General features: G+C 34.3%; 1 protein-coding gene across 1 annotated transcript; it reads right to left on the reverse strand.

The window, feature by feature from the left end:
- Positions 1 to 298: 298 nt before the first annotated feature.
- LOC141322663 (equilibrative nucleoside transporter 4) lies at positions 299 to 15734 on the reverse strand. The gene is made up of 11 exons (XM_073833441.1): positions 15536 to 15734; positions 13669 to 13892; positions 11389 to 11520; positions 9183 to 9296; positions 7514 to 7642; positions 7331 to 7405; positions 6978 to 7234; positions 3711 to 3834; positions 1475 to 1662; positions 1141 to 1381; positions 299 to 988 (listed from the first exon to the last, which is right to left on the reverse strand). The coding sequence occupies exons 2-11, from the start codon at positions 13829 to 13831 to the stop codon at positions 855 to 857; spliced, it is 1557 nt and encodes a 518-aa protein (XP_073689542.1). The 5' UTR covers positions 13832 to 13892; positions 15536 to 15734; the 3' UTR covers positions 299 to 854.
- Positions 15735 to 16279: the final 545 nt, after the last annotated feature.

Here is a 16279-nt window from a genome sequence, read left to right on the forward strand (position 1 = left end):
ATCACTAAACTAAAAAAAAAAGACGGCTGTGGATTATTCAGGTAACAACACAGTATTAAGAATCAAGTGTGTGTAAACTTTTGAATGGGGTCATTTTAATGAATTCAACTATTATTTTCTCTTGTGGACTATATGTAAATGTCTTTTATGTAAAGTATCTTATTCAGGTCAGTACTAAATAAAAAATAACATATATTTGGTATGATCCCTCTTATTTTGGTAAAACAATTAACATTTTCCAGGTGTATGTAAACTTTTGACCTCAACTGTAGTAAACACGAAAGGAAAAAGCCAGGAACATTTACAAAAGAGCATTTATTTAGAGACGTTTACATTCAGTTAGCTTTAGCAAAAAGGTCCAGTATCCATATTGCACTCAAAAGATTATGGTTTTCTTTCTCTTCGTCAAATCCCTTTTACATGCATCTAGATATAAATGACCCTCATTTATAAGTTCATCAGTCCTGAATGTACTCATAAACGTTCACATTTGTCTGTCATACCATATACATTAAACAGAAACATCAAACTCCAGCTTTATCACCACACAGCTAACATTTGGCATCTTAATGGATGCACCAAATAACTTTTGGCACCATGGAAAGAACACTCTCGGAAAACAAGAAGAGGCAACACAAGTAAGCACACATATATAACTCTTTACAGTGTCAAAGCTTTTTTCTTCATCCATTTGACTACATTCACAGGCACACGGCATTGCAGGTGGGCCAAAGAAGCCTGCAGCAGAGGTCTGATTTATGGGAACTGCGGAGTTGCTACACAGAGTGGCAAAGGTGCCACCTGATGAGATTGATGACAGGAACAGACATGTTTTTTTGGCTTGGACTAGGGTACTAGTACCCCTGGGTAAAGTTATAGCCAGTCTCTGAGTGGAGGCTGGAGCCTGAAGCAGTAAAACTGTAGGCAGCATAGGCGACCACAGAGCCTAACATCAGTCCAGACATGTAGGACACAGTCATTATGTTCCCTGTGGGAAAAAAAAAATCACAAACTAAAGTTAATGACTGCATCTCTAGAGAATTGATTATAAATGCATCCTTCTGGAGGTTTAAGCTTGCATACAAGCACCTGTTCATCTGCATTTCTACTCTAGGAATCTAAATGGGGTGATGGATTTACCTGCTAGTTCCCTCTGTTCAGGTGCCACCTTGCCTGCGGCATGAATCATGGGAACACTGCCAAAGTAGCCATTAGTGATGCCCATGAGGAGAGAGAAGATGCAAGGCCATGCCGGGTGGCTGAAGGTGGGCTTCTGAGCTGGATACACACACATGATGAACAGAGGGATGAAAACTACTCGCACACACGAGCAGAGGAGAAGACGAATTCCGTTCCATTCGTACGGCACGGCTGCCAGGATCTAGACACGTGGAGAGATGAGGTTAGGTGTCAAATTACTTCAAAGAACATAGATGACATATAATCTGAAATGTCATGAAGTCACTGAACATACTTTGCCCACAAAGTCGGATATGTTGAAGATGGCCATGATTAGGATCGGCAGCCATTCTCCCAATGTGGCGTTCCTGATCTCCGACTCCAGTCCAGGAAAAAGACACAGCGTGATGAAGTAGGTGACGGCAATAGACAGCATGTAGGTCCAGATCACCCGCGCAACCACATATCGATGCAGGATCATGTCTGCAACAGAAGGGGTCACTGCTTGATTAACCAATAACTTATAATCCAGGAAGGATGCATCAAAAAACACTATTAAAGATGTTCATACTGTTACTAAAGAAAAAAAATCTATTTCATATAAATGTGTTCTTTTGAACCTGCTATTTGTCAAAGAAAAAAATACTTTCCACAAACAGAACTGCTTTTCTTGAGCAGCAAATCAGCATATTAGAATGATTTCTGAAAGATCATTTGACACTGGAGTAATAAATGCTGAAAATCCACAGGAATAAATTACATTTTGAAATACATTCAAATAGAAAACACTTAAAGTAAAAGGGGAAAAAACATTTAATTAACCCCAAACTCTTGAATGGCAGTGTTTATACAAATACTTGATTATTAGGAACGCAGAGTAACTTATTATTATCTGAAAATAAACAAAGCACAAATTATTAATTTATAATTATTTATAATTTATTAATTCCACTGAATGATTTCATTTTCATATTATTGTGTATTATATATTTTCAATATTTATATATATTATATTGTTGCATTTTGTATATTTTTAAAATATACAATATGTATTTTACATCTGTATATTATATAATTAATAATATATATATTTTTTTAAATTAACCTTGTCAACCTTTTGAATGGCAGTGTGCATACAAATACATATAATAATTATTAGGCATACAAAGTAACTTATTATCTGAAAAGGAACAAAGCACAAGTAATAAATAATAATTTATTTATTTCATTCAGTGAATTTATTTTCATATTATTGTGTATTATATATTTTTCATATTTATATATTATATAGTTGCATTTTGTATATTTTAAAAATATACATTATGCATTATATCTTATATAATAATAATGGTAATATTCATTTTTTATCAACCTTTAGCAATTAATTATGACTTCTTATTTCCTAAAAATAAACAAAACACAAATTTAATAAGATTATAAATATACACTTTTGCAGATCTCTTAATGGATATCTTTGTCATACTGTACATTATAATGTCATGATGCCTTTATTCAGTTGTAAAATTAAAAACATTTTTTAATTAATTTGGACAAAATAGTATACAATTTTGGTAACACTTTACAATAAGGTTCATTAGTTAACCATATTAACCCAAATAATAAATTATTTTAATTATTTTCACATTGCATGTTTTTCCTATTTAAATTTTTATTTTAAATACAAACATACACTTTTTGATATACCATAAAATTAACAGGTAGCCATCTGAATTATAACAATTAGGCTATCCATCTCATAGTAGCCTACTAACATTTCATTAACAGTAGAAGTGAAATAAGAAATAATAAGAAATATTAATCTGGGTACTGTCTTACATTTTTAAAGTCACTTTAAAGTTTTTTCAGATTTATTTCCCCCCCAAAAAACATTGTCTTATATTCGAGTCAATACAGTATATTAGTTAACATGAACTAAGTAAGAACATTACTTCTACATAATTTATAAATCTTAGTCAATGTTAATTTCAGCAATTACTAATGCATTATTAAAATCACAAGTTGTGTTTGTTAACATTAGGGTTACACTTTTAGTACTGAGTAATATTAATTAACTACATGTACTTACAATATAGTTAGGTTTAGGATTAGGGTTTGGCTTGCATGTATTTATGCATAATTTATTGTTGTCATAATAGTAAGTAAATATAACTCGAAACAAGGACACACATAAAATAAAGTGTTACCACATTAGTTAATGCACTGTGAACTAACATGACTCTGTAATTCTATTAACTAACATGAACAAAGATGAATAAATAATGTAATAAATGTACTGTTCATTCATGTTAGTTAATACATTAACTAATGTTAACAAATGACACCTTATTGTAAAGTGTTACCGACATTTTCAGTTTAGAAAATATCAAACAAATCATAAGTTTCTGGTCATAACATGAAAATTATTATTGATTACTTGTTATCGGCTAGTCACTGCTAAATCATAATTTCTTTGTTAAAGAGAATTAATATACAGTATTCAGTAAAATACAGTATTATAAATGAGATCGCACCTTTGATGCCAGGCCAGCTCTGTTTAATCTTTGGTTTGGGCACATCAAACCTTACGTAAGTGTTTCCTCCAGCAAAATCTGTGCAGCCGTCTTCAGCTGGGGAAGAGCCCACTGCGCCATTACCCTTGAAAACAGACAGGACATCTGAACAATTCATACTGAATACATTATATATCCGTATAGGACAGTGTATATATATATATATATATATATATATATATATATATATATATATATTTTTTTTTTTTTTTTTTTTTTTTTTCAGTTCAATACAGCAAAAACCTTGTAACAAAACAACACATCAAAAGCAGTGCCCCTATCAAGCAGGTCACTGCGACTTTGTAAGAGCGTGCAGTGCATCCAGATATTGTAATGCTTTTCTTGATGAACTAGCATTTCTGCAGGGCCTGTTTGAGGAGGGCCATTACTTGATTAAGTGTTTGGCTGAGCTAGTAAAACCACTCTCCTTAATTTGCTGAGAATAAAACAGGAGCATGTGGGTCTCATGGAAGAACAGACGGGCAACTGCTCAGGAGAAATACACCCTCACAGAATCATAAGCTACACATAAGATCCAGCATAGACTAGCATTAAATAAATAAAAAATAATTATGCAACAATGAACAGTAGGAATCTCATTGTGAGGCATTTTTATTCTTTGATAGATTAAAGATTAGCTATTTCTGTCCAGCACTTAGTCAAAAAATCTAAAAGGAAATTGAACTGGATTGCTGGTTGGTTTTCTTTGCATCATAAGTTGAAGCTGAACGAGTTCAAAATACCCTTAATAGACCCTTTTTACATTTTCAGACTTCTCAGAAGTTGGGTAAACCTCTATAGTTGTTAATCTCATTTTCCACAATTGCAAAAGAAAAATCCATGATGGCATTTTTATCATAGCCTATGAATTTCTGGACAAAGATGAAGAAATCTTAAGAGAAGGAGCGGCTGAGTGCTTAGTCTGTCACCCGCAGGAAAAACATGAGGTTTATCTGAAGTGCTTTCATATATTACTCCACCCAAACCGCCTGTGTCTGAGTGAGCACTTAAATCAAGCTCTCCCTGTGTCCTTCTCAGGGCTGCTGAGAGCACAGTCGTCGAGAGCACTGACCGGCACAGATGAAATGGAGTTATGGGAGATTTTAGAGAAAACACAGCTGAGTATGCGTAACTAAAACTGTCTTTTTACGGTCCAGCTAAATTAAAGAGAGCTTTACGATTCTACATTCCAATGAATTTCGTCACACATGATAATGCCTCTGATTTATTAAATTCCGAAGGGATTTCGAAACCTTAAAGCAGGGAGAGAAATCGCCAGCTTGGAATAATAAGGTTCTATCTGCATTCTGAGCACTTTTGAGATATTGAGCTTTAAAGATGTTGCGTTCCATAGACTTCTGTAAATAGAACCCTTTTTTTCTTAAAATAGGTTCAAAATGTACACACATACACAAGAAACATCACAAAATAAGAATATGTGAATAACTCAATCTTGACAAAAATGTCAGATAGAACCTTATAATTCCAAAGCAGACTTTTGCCTGCAAAAACTGTCTACACATGTTGGGCTGGCAAGCAGTCTTTATGATAAACATAATGCAAATGTATGAGACAGCAAGAGCAGAATAAAATATGACTTGGTAACTCTTCACCCAAAAATACTCTCCTTTGTTCTTACTACCTTTCTGGTTTTTGAACATGTCAGTTGTGTTGCTGTCTATGCAGTGTCTATGCAGCTCTTAGATTTCATCAAAAATTTCTTAATTTGTGTTCCAAAGATGAACAAAGGTCTTACAGGTTTGGAACGACATGAGGGTAAGTAATTAATAACTTTTAAGAATTTTTAATTTTGGGTGAACTAACCCTTTAAGTATTGCTTTGTCCAGACTTTCAGTGTTAGAATGATTAGTGCACTTGGTTACAATGGACAATGTCATGGAAGAGCATGCTTAAAATGAAAATTCACAGAAATGCATTACTATTAATATAAACTACAATCTACAATAAAATCTACATATTATTTGTGTATTATGTGTTTTTTTATATTTATATATATATTTTCATTTTATGTATTTTTGTGTTATTGTGTTTTATAATTTTACATTGTATGTGTTGATTTTTAAAGCACTTTGGCTAACATCTGTTGTTTTTAAATGTGCTATATAAATAAATAGAATATAATAAAATAGAATAGAATTGCATTTTGTATTTTTTAAATATACATCCATTATGCATTACATACACTACCAGTCAAATGTTTTTGCACAGTATTTTTTTTGGTTCTTTAGTCTCTTCTGGTCACCAAGCCTACATTTATTTGATCCAAAATGCAGCAGAAACAGTAAAATTTTGAAATATTTTTACCATTTAAAATTTTTACCATGTTTGAATATATTTTAAAGTGTAATTTATTCCTGTGATTTCCAAGCTGAATTTTTAGCATCATTACTCCAGTCACATGATCCTTCAGAAATCATTCTAATATTCTGATTTGCTGCTCAAAAAACATTGTTTAATTATTATGTTGAAAACAGCTGAGTAGACTTTTTTCAGGTTTCTTTGATAAATAGAAAGTTCAGAAGAACAGCATTTATCTGAAATAGAAATCTTTTGTAACATCATAAATGTCTTTATTATAACTTTAGATCTATTTAAAGCATCATTGCTAAATAAATGTATTCATTTCTATAATTTCTTTCCCAAAAAATTATATTATACTGACTCTAAGCTTTTGAATGGTATAATCTATAATGTTACAAAAGCTTTTATTTCAGATAAATGCTGGTCTTTGGATCTGTCTATTCATTAAAGAATCCTGAAAAAAATGTACTCAACTGTTTTAAATACTAATGATAAATGTTCCTTTAAAAGCAAGTCAGAATATTAGAATGATTTCTGAAGGATCATGTGACACTGAAGACTAGAGAAAATTCAGCTTTACATCACAGGAATAAATTGCATTTTAAAATATATTCAAACAGAACACAGTTATTTCAAATCATAACAATATTTCACAATATTACTGCTTTTCCTGTATTTTGGATCAAATAAATGCAGGCTTGGTGTGCAGAAGAGACTTCTTTAAAAAAAATTAAAAAAATCTTACTGTTCAAAAACTTTTGACTTGAATAATTAATCATTATTACATTTGTATTGTTCATCATTGCCAATCAAGCTGTAATTTTGTCAAATGACATTGATGGAATCACTATTGGAGAAAGTCCATAAACATTCTCACATTTGGCATGCAAAACTTACAAATCTTACTTCTTCTGTAATGACATCATGGTGGACCTGGTACTGAGTTCCATTTTGTGAGTGGTCTTTGGGGTGGGACAGGCCCCGTCGCGCCAGACTCGTGTAGTACTGGACAAAGCGTGTCCTTCGCACCAGTATGTGCAGGATAAAGCACAGTAGCACCATACAGATGGAAATGACGAAGAAGATAATGGTGTTCTTCCTCTCGTTTTTGATCAGTAGTTTGGTGAAAATACGACTGAGTGAAATGATCACTCCTGCCGTGCCTATACAGAAAAAAACAGAATGAGAATTGTGTTTTTTCTGTTGACTTAAACATCATAGATTTTCATGAGCACATCTGATAGCAAAACGCCTCTTACTCTCTCCGGTCATCACGCCCTGTGTGTAGCGCTTGGGGAGCATCCCCATGTATCCATAGAAACTGGACTGCTGCACTAGAGACACAACAGGGTAAAACACTGTTATGGCTGGAAATGGATGAGAATGTGAGCCTAAAAATGTCACTCCCAACAGGCTTTGGAAAGAAAAGTATAAATAAATACCTGTACATCCAAAGGCCACGGTACCCATAGACATCAGATTGATGACGTACGACTGCTTTGTGGTGAACCTCTCCAGCCACACATCAAAAATAGTGACAAAAAGCAGAGGTCCAAGTGCAAATAGGTAACCTGGGTGAGAAATGAACTCGGATGTAAACAAATTTGAGGCCGCACAACTGTAAAATAATCTATGCATTAAAAATGTTTTTAGGAATAGTTATAGGATTAGGATTTACTTGGAAACAATCTTCACTCAGAAATTGCTAGTGAATTAGAAATAAATGACAAGTAATAAAACAGCATTTTCTTGTAAAACTTGCAGTTTTATAACTCCAAAAAATTAAAAAATTAAAATAAAGTAAATAAAATTATTATTATTATTCGTTTTTGGAGGGCTTGTAAAAAGACAATTTATCCAAAAATCATTTATATACCCTCATGTCGTTCCAAACCTATATGGCATTTTCTTCTATGGGACATAAAAGAAGACTTTTTTTTTTAATATCTCTGTTTTTGTTTATATAATGAAAGTTAAACAACAGTGGTCTCCACTAAATAACACTGTACAGAAAAAAACAGATATATTTTTTTAATTATCATCGTTTTGGAACAGCATTTTTGAGTTGAAATATCCCTTTAAAAGTCTGAAATGTACATATTTTTCCCTGTTTGCAGCTTTTCAGATCACTGTACTTGATGGTTAAAGTGATAGTTCACCCAAAAATGCCAATTCTGTCATTAATTACTCACCCTCATGTTGTTCCAAACCTGTAAGACCTTTGTTCCTCTTTGAAACACAAATTAAGATATTTTTGATAAAATCCAAGAGCTTTCTGACCCTGCATAGACAGCAAGGGTCCTACCACGATCAAGATCCAGAAACATCGACAAAATGGTCCATGTGACATAAATACTTTTTATTGCACAAAAAAAAAAACTAAAATAACTTTATTAAACAGTTTCTTCCACGTCATTTTCCCCTAGCACCATTTTAGAGAGTACCATGACGCATGCGCATGCTTTCCTTTGAACGTAAACAAGACGCAGTGCATGCATAACAGTTGTTATTTTAATTTTTTTGAGCAACAAAAAGTATTTTTTTTAACTTTATAAAATTTTGATTTAACCACTGATATCACATGGACCATTTTGTCCATTTTCTTAGTACCTTTCTAGACCTTAAACGTCTATGGGGGTCCCTTGCTGTCTATGCAGGGTCAGAAAGCTCTTGGATTATATCAAAAATATCTTAATTTGTGTTCCGAAGATGAACAAAGGTCTTCCGGGTTTGGAACGACATGAGGGTGAGTAATTAATGACAGAATTTGCATTTTTGGGTGAAATATCCCTTTAAAGGATTTCAGGCTGTGTGTGAGTGTATTTTCATTGTGTCATCAGTCAGTTGGTATTGTCATGATGTAATTTTCCTGTGTTTATCTGCTGTTTCAGATATATGCGTGCCATCCTCTTAGTGCGTATTTAGCAGTATTTGGTGAGTGTTATTCCTCAGGTTAAGATGAGTGATGCAGCTGTCAGACTGGGCTGTCGCCCCTCCTCCCTCTCCCCTCAGGCCAGCAGCTCTGTCAGGTCAATCAGCGGCCTCCTCCCCCATCCCTTTGTGCTTTACTGTCTGTGTGCGTGTCAGTCTGCTCTAAATAAACACACTCACCCACAGTGATCCTGGTGTGCAGGCTCAGCATCTCCACCAGGACATTGTTTAGGATTACAGCCACTAGGGCTACAAGTATATATGTTAAACCCATGTCAAACACAATGGATGTTCCTGAAAGACACAGAAGACAATTTTTTTTTCTTACAATCATGAAGGAATCATAAGTAATGCTCAATCAAACAGATTTTGTTCATTTTTCATGTCAAATACAAACACAAATGTCAAAACTGATTATCTTTATATAATGAAAATGCATGATGTTAAAGGGATAGCTCACCCAAAAAAAAAAAAAATTATGTTATTATTTACTTACCCTCTTGTCGTTCCAAACCCGCAAGACCTTTGTTCATCTTCAGAACACAAATTAAGATATTTTTAATGAAATCTGAGAGCTTTCTGTCCCTGCATAGACAGCAATGCAGCTGACAAATTCAAGACCCAGAAAAGTAGTAAGGACATCAATAAAATATTTCATGTGACATTAGTGGTTCAACTGTAATGTTATGAAGCTTTGAGAATATTTTTTGTGTGCAAATGCAACAAAAATAGCGACTTTATTCAACAATTTCTTCTCTTCCGTGTCAATCTTCAGTGTACATTCATGAGAGACCACGATGCATGCGAAGACCAACATGGAGAAAAAAAAATTGAGTAAAGACGTTTTTTTGTTTGTTCTTGTCTTGTATTATTCTCGTAGTGTCATAAGGTTGAACCACTGATGTCACTTGGACTACTTTCAACATTGTCCTTACTACTTTTCTGGGCCTTGAATGTGTCAGTTGCATTGCTGTCTATGCAGGGTAAGAAAGCTCTTGGATTTCATCAAAATTATCTTCAACATAAGAATGAGTAATTAATGACAAAATTTTTGAGTGAACAATCCCTTTAACTGTTCAAGTTCTGTTTTGCTTTTAAAAAACATAAAAACATAAACACACAGACACAAACTGTTTTAGATTATTAGATTATAAAATTAACAGTAAAAACTGCCACAAAAATATTAACCAACACAAATGTTTTCAACGCTGATAATAAAAAAACATTTCTTTAGCACCAAATCAGCATATTAAAATGACATACAAAACTGTGATTTTAAATTGTAATAATATTTTCAAATACTACACTGAATTTATCACAAATAAATGCAGCCTTGTTGAGCTATCCATCTATCTATCTATCTATCTATATAGCTAGACAGTGTTGTTTTTGACAACCATCTTAGATTTAGTCTTAGTCTTAGTCTTTTGGACTAAAATGCTTATTAGTTTTAGTCCAATTTTAGTCACTTCTATATGTGATAGTTTTAGTCCAATTTTAGTCAACGAAGAGTCAAAAAGGTTTTAGTCTAATTTGAGTCAAAAAAAGGGGAAAAAGTAGTCTTTTAACAAATTAATGTAGGTCAGTAAGTATTTTGCTGTTGGGTAGTGTCACTTATAAGTTGTGAAAATAGCAGATCTATAGTTCAACACATTGTGATCTTCCGGATCGACTATTTTCACCAATAATTACAATAATGAAGGAATGGTTTTACACATAAAAGACATATTTGAAATACACCCGTAGGTCCTCTCGCCATTTGCGACCACCCATCATGGTTAATCGTCTGTCTGTCTGAGTGACAGCAATGTGACGTGTTGAGCACGTTGTGTGCTGCACACCAGGTGTTGTGCGTAACCAAACAAGGATAGAATGCTAAAACGGCTTGCCATACTAGTATGGCAAAGAGTATTTAATGCTAATACGGCTTGCCATAGCGGCAGATACGTTTTAGGTTTTAATTGGCATGCACAATAAGCAGAAATGTCGTCCATTTTAAACGTCTGACGGACCACCCACTAACATTTTCGTCTATTCTCGTCTCGTCAACGAAAACTCACACACGTCTCGTCATGTTTTAGTCATCAACGAGCCATTTTTACCTCGTCATCGTCTCGTTATCATCATGAAAAAAAGTGGCGTCGTCATCGTTGACGAAAACAACACTGTAGCTAGATGTAGCTAGATGTTTTAAAGACATCTGATCTATCTATCTCTTGCTCTCTCTCTCTTTATATATACATATCAAAATATATGTACATATACAAAGCAAAACATTATACACAGCAATTCTAGCAATCACCAATTTTAAAGCAGAAATTTCAGTCATAATTTGTTTCATGTTAATGCTACTGAAAATATGGAGTCCATAATTATAATGGAGTACCTTCGAATTTATGATGCAGGTAGTCAACATCTGTAATGAAGCTATTGTAAGGCAGCAGGAAGCCCACTCCAGCCAGGAGCATGGCAAAATAGATCCCATGGTAACGGTCATCTGGAATAGGTTCTTCAAACGCTGTGCACAGAAATCACACACATTTGTATGCACAAACAACGAGCGCGAGTTATAAACAAAACTCCCGTCTGTGTTTTATTTGTATGACATTTGAAAATATGAGCATTTTAAATATTTGTCTCTCAGCCTGTGTGCTGTCTCTTTGAAGTGTATTTATGCATATGTATGAGACATTTGACATTTTGCTCCCTCTCTCTCTTTCTGGATGAGGAAACTGATTGATGGAAGCACTTCTGTGCCTCTTGCTGGCTTCCTAATGGTTAGTACTTTAACACTGCATGCCTAATTTAAGAGATGGAAGAAATGAAATCATGCTTAAAAATGAAAAATGTATATTGCTTAGCTAGAAACGTACACTGGCATAGCTAGAAGAGCCTAGCAAACTCTAAAGATCAATGCAGGTTCTTCTACTCCACTGATTTAAAAAGGATGACCTTTGTAACCAGGCAACATGAGGGGACAGCAGACTCTCCACCTAACATGATTAGACCTAGCTAGTACATGCCAAGTATTGTAACCTTGGAAACCAAGGAGAGTCTTTGTCAAACCAAAATATGTATTTATACTAGTGCTGTCAAAATTGGCATGTAAAAATATTTAAAGCAGGGGCGGGTCTAGGGTTGGCCACCCCACTTCACTTTGTCAAACGAGTGCGGGAATGCCCTGTTGTCATGCCATATGTTAATGAAAACGAATTTACCTGTCCTATCAGGCGTTATACTGTGCTCATAGCATGCACGCTTCGATTGCACGCACAAATACGGCGATGCATGCTGTAGCCTGTATTATATCATATTAAAGTGTGAATGAAACTACGAGCATGCGTATCAGATCCACGTCATGTTCAGCAGTGGCAGCTCTTAAAGTAATAGCAGCCAAATAAGCTAATAACCCAGCTGCTGTGATGTCTATTAATCAAAGAACAAAAACAAAAAAGAGGAAATCAATAACTTTTGTAGCTTTAAGGATTCAACTATGTTTAATTTAGTATTTAGTGTTTGACAACTTTATTCAATTTCTGTATCTTTCCTGCTCGCTGAAGGGCACAGGTAAATCATGGGTTTGTGTAAAAATTGTTTTAAGTTCACTTAAATTAGAAGTTGTTCTTTTTTAAAGTCTAACAAGTGTTAAATAAGGGAAAACAATGCATTAAAGCCGGGGGGGGAGGTAACTGTACGGTAACTCAAACCGTTTGAGGAAACCGATTGCCTTAAACCATTTAAGTTTTAAAACCGATAAATTTGTGTACTATGAACTCATCTACATTGAGTTAAGTTAATTTAAATCAATGTAGATGAGTTTATAGTACTCATATTTATTTAAACGGTTTCCTCAAACGGTTTGAGTTACTTAACTTGTAACTTGTAACTTGTCAGGTTTTACAGTAAGTATTTTCTGTAGCTTCTGAAAGGCAGTACCAAATGAAAAAATATAATATTTTGGTAATGGCTCTTAATGCATCATGTTTCCTTCTGAAGCATCAGTGAGCGTTTGAACCTTCTGTAATAGTTGCATATGAGTCTCTCAGTTGTCCTCAGTGTGAAAAGATGAATCTCAAAATCGTACAGTCTTTGTTGGAATGTGTTCAAATACACAAAAATGCTTAAAAGCTGAAGATTTTGTGGGAGCTAAAGGATTTTACTGAAGAACGGCGGGCAGTTTAACTGTTCAGGACAAACAAGGGAATCATGAACAACTATCACTAAACAAACAAAAACAAAACACAGCTGTGGATCATTCAGGTAACAAAACAGTATTAAGAATCAAGTGTATGAAAACTTTTGAACATGGTCATTTTTATCAAATTAAACTATTATTTTCTCTTGCGAACTACATGTAAGCATCTTCTATGTGAAATATCTTATTCAGGTCAGTACTAAATAAAAAATAACACGCATTTTGTATGATCTCTCTTATTTTGATAGACCATGTAAACTTTTGACTTAAACTTTAGGTATTTATTAAAAACTGTATTGTTAGGTGTGATTAGTCGCGATTAATCGCAATTAATTTTAGAAAGAACTTTTTTTTTTAATCGATTGGCAGCACTAATTTATACACATAGTACGAGCACGACACATATGAAATAGTGTCTCAAATGACATTCTGTATTTACACTGAGGCACATCATATGCAGCAGCAACTCACCAGGTTCAGAAAGGGCCAGCACTCCTTTATCAGAGATGTCTTTCACCTGACAATCCTCTTCCTCCAGCTGATAGCTCTCAAAACTGAAGCTCATCACCACATTGCCTTCGGGAGTCTGGCCAGGGGTGGCCTGTTTACGTCTCTCTACTCCTTTTGAGCCCATTGTCCCTCTTTTGGGCCAGAATATCTGAAAAGGCCGTCTTTAACAGTTTCAAAGATATATTCTGAAAGAGGATGAAAATAACAGATTTTCAAAATTGTATTCATTAATAAGAAATGTTTCTTTAGCAGCAAATAAGGATATTATAATGATTTCTGAAGGGTGACACTGAAGACTGGAGTAATGATGCTGAAAATTCAGCTTTGCATCACATTTTTTGTTTTAATTTGCATGTATATGATGTTCATAAAGTTCAGTACCCTCATCACAAGCATTATGGCAAATTATCATGATTTGAGTTTTCATATATATTATTCTAGTTCGCTGAGATGAAAGGGGCCTGTGATGTCAAATTGGCTCTAGTGACTGAACAGTGAAGTGTAATAAAAGCATGTCAAGAGCAGCCTCAAGCCACTTTCTGTTAAATCAACCGTGCCATGTGACATTTCACTTTTGACTATATGCTGCTTTTGTGCAAGTCTTTTTTATTTGTATTTGCATATGTATACATGTGCATCATTAGCAGCCTAATGTATCGTCAATGGATATATATTGCATCCCTCTGGTCTAGTTTAAAAAAAAACAATCAGATAATCTAAAATAAATCTATATTCTTAATGCAAATAAGGCACTTTCAAGCAAGAACAGCCTTAGCCAAGATGTCACCGTTGGACATGCTATTGAAATTTTCCTCATCTTGGAAATCTGCCAATGCATCCTTTGAAGAGGCTGGAGCTGGCAGTGCACGACTGGTTCAAAAGAAAAGCAATCTTTGATATCAGTGTTACGTCATTGACTAGAGAGATGTTGGGCACATTTTGTGCCGTATCCGACCGTGTTGCTTTGAGTGAGTGGTGAATAAACCAAATGGAATAGTTCACTGTCAATCATTTACACAGTGAGAGTTGGTAGCCAAACACAAAGGCGTAAAACAACATATTCACAAAGTTGTCATGCGGCCAGTATTATCATAGTGGATGTTGTTTAACTAAGATATTGTATGTAAACATTACTGAGACATGCAAATAAAAAGCAGAGCAACACCTGCTGCTCAACCATGAACTGTCAAGATGTGTCATTTACTCATTTTTATTTCTATAGATCATATAATATCCACTAGAAAGAAAGTGAATGTATTACAAATACATATTAAAATATATATTACAATAATAACACGTATAAAACCTTTCCAAAATGATGCAGAGAGCCAGTGATATAGAAAAAGGGCTGATGAATGCAGATGAAGGACGCTAGACGAACAATAAGAGCACCTGATGCTGTTGAAAATAAGTTAAAACTAAATTTGTGTCGAAAAAAATTTGGTGAAAAAACAAGACGGAGTAAAACGGATTAAGTCTAAATTCAAATTATGCGCGAAAACTTCCTTGTGGAAAAAAATAAACAAACTAATCTCCGCCTCGCTAGATACTAATGTGTCATTAGCAGTAAGGCAAAACCATCTGTACAGGCTTTTTAAAGCGAATTTAATCACTTTTTTCTTTTTAAAACAAACCATCCCTGCGAGAAAATCGCACATAATGTTCTACTATCCGTAGGCTGCTTTGTTGCTCTCACAGGACTTGTTATGGCTAGTCAGACTATCATATCGCAGCATATATTTCCATTATTCATCTGGCAGCGCTCATGCATCATTTTAAAGAGACAAAAGCGATACGCTCATCAGAAAGACAACAGGTTAAATCTTACCCCCGAACAATTAAATGCGTCTTCCCTCCCTTATTCGCATGTTACTCCACGTAAGCACAACCCTTCTTTACATATGAAGCATTTTCATCGTGCGTGTGGTGTTGTTTGGGTTCTCCGGTGTAAATATCCTCCTGCACAAGGTGAAGAAGCACAGAGCCGCTGTCATTCTCCCTCCCACACAGCAGCGCGTTTGCATCGGTCTGAAGCCTCCAGCTGTCTGCCAAGGCAACCCGCTTTCATTATTGCTTTAAAGGAAACCTGCATTAGTGTACTGTTTCATGAACTGCTCTTATTTCAGTATTGCGGTGAATAATAAATGCAAAACTGATCAATGATTATCATGCAGTGACACAAATATTTAAATATTTTAGAAAAACCTAAAACTACAATTTAAACAAATTGTAGAAATGCATAGGCCTATATGGGCCATTCTACAGAATTGGTAAACGGAAACGTTTTGAAAAAAGTATTTTTACACACATTTTGTATGTATGCAAATTGTATGATATTCAACTACACATTTCTAGCAATTGTGCAGTTAATTCTTATATTGTATTTTAAGAAAGTTTTAGAATAATTGTCCTCTCCCCAAATGTGTCACTACCAAAACACAGTAATAGGCCTATATACACTTTAATAAGAAGGGTTAAATTGTCCTATTAAGATTTCTACATTGTAAATATAGATTTTTGTATTTTATTTTATTTTCAGGTAAATCAATAACAATTATTTATTTAACAATAT

Source organism: Garra rufa, chromosome 1 (genome assembly GCF_049309525.1).
Source record: "Garra rufa chromosome 1, GarRuf1.0, whole genome shotgun sequence".
In the NCBI taxonomy this organism is placed as follows: Eukaryota; Metazoa; Chordata; class Actinopteri; order Cypriniformes; family Cyprinidae; genus Garra; species Garra rufa.

What these genes read in the sequence shown, in the direction of transcription:
- LOC141322663 (XM_073833441.1), bottom strand. Translation starts at nt 13,831, where the DNA reads ATGGGCTCAAAAGGAGTAGAGAGACGTAAACAGGCCACCCCTGGCCAG. An exon ending in CCTGCATCATAAATTCGAAG is followed by an intron (nt 9,297 to 11,388) that starts GTACTCCATTAT and finishes TGTGTCTTTCAG; the next exon opens with GAACATCCATTGTGTTTGAC. An exon ending in TATCCGACTTTGTGGGCAAA is followed by an intron (nt 1,382 to 1,474) that starts GTATGTTCAGTG and finishes CCACGTGTCTAG; the next exon opens with ATCCTGGCAGCCGTGCCGTA.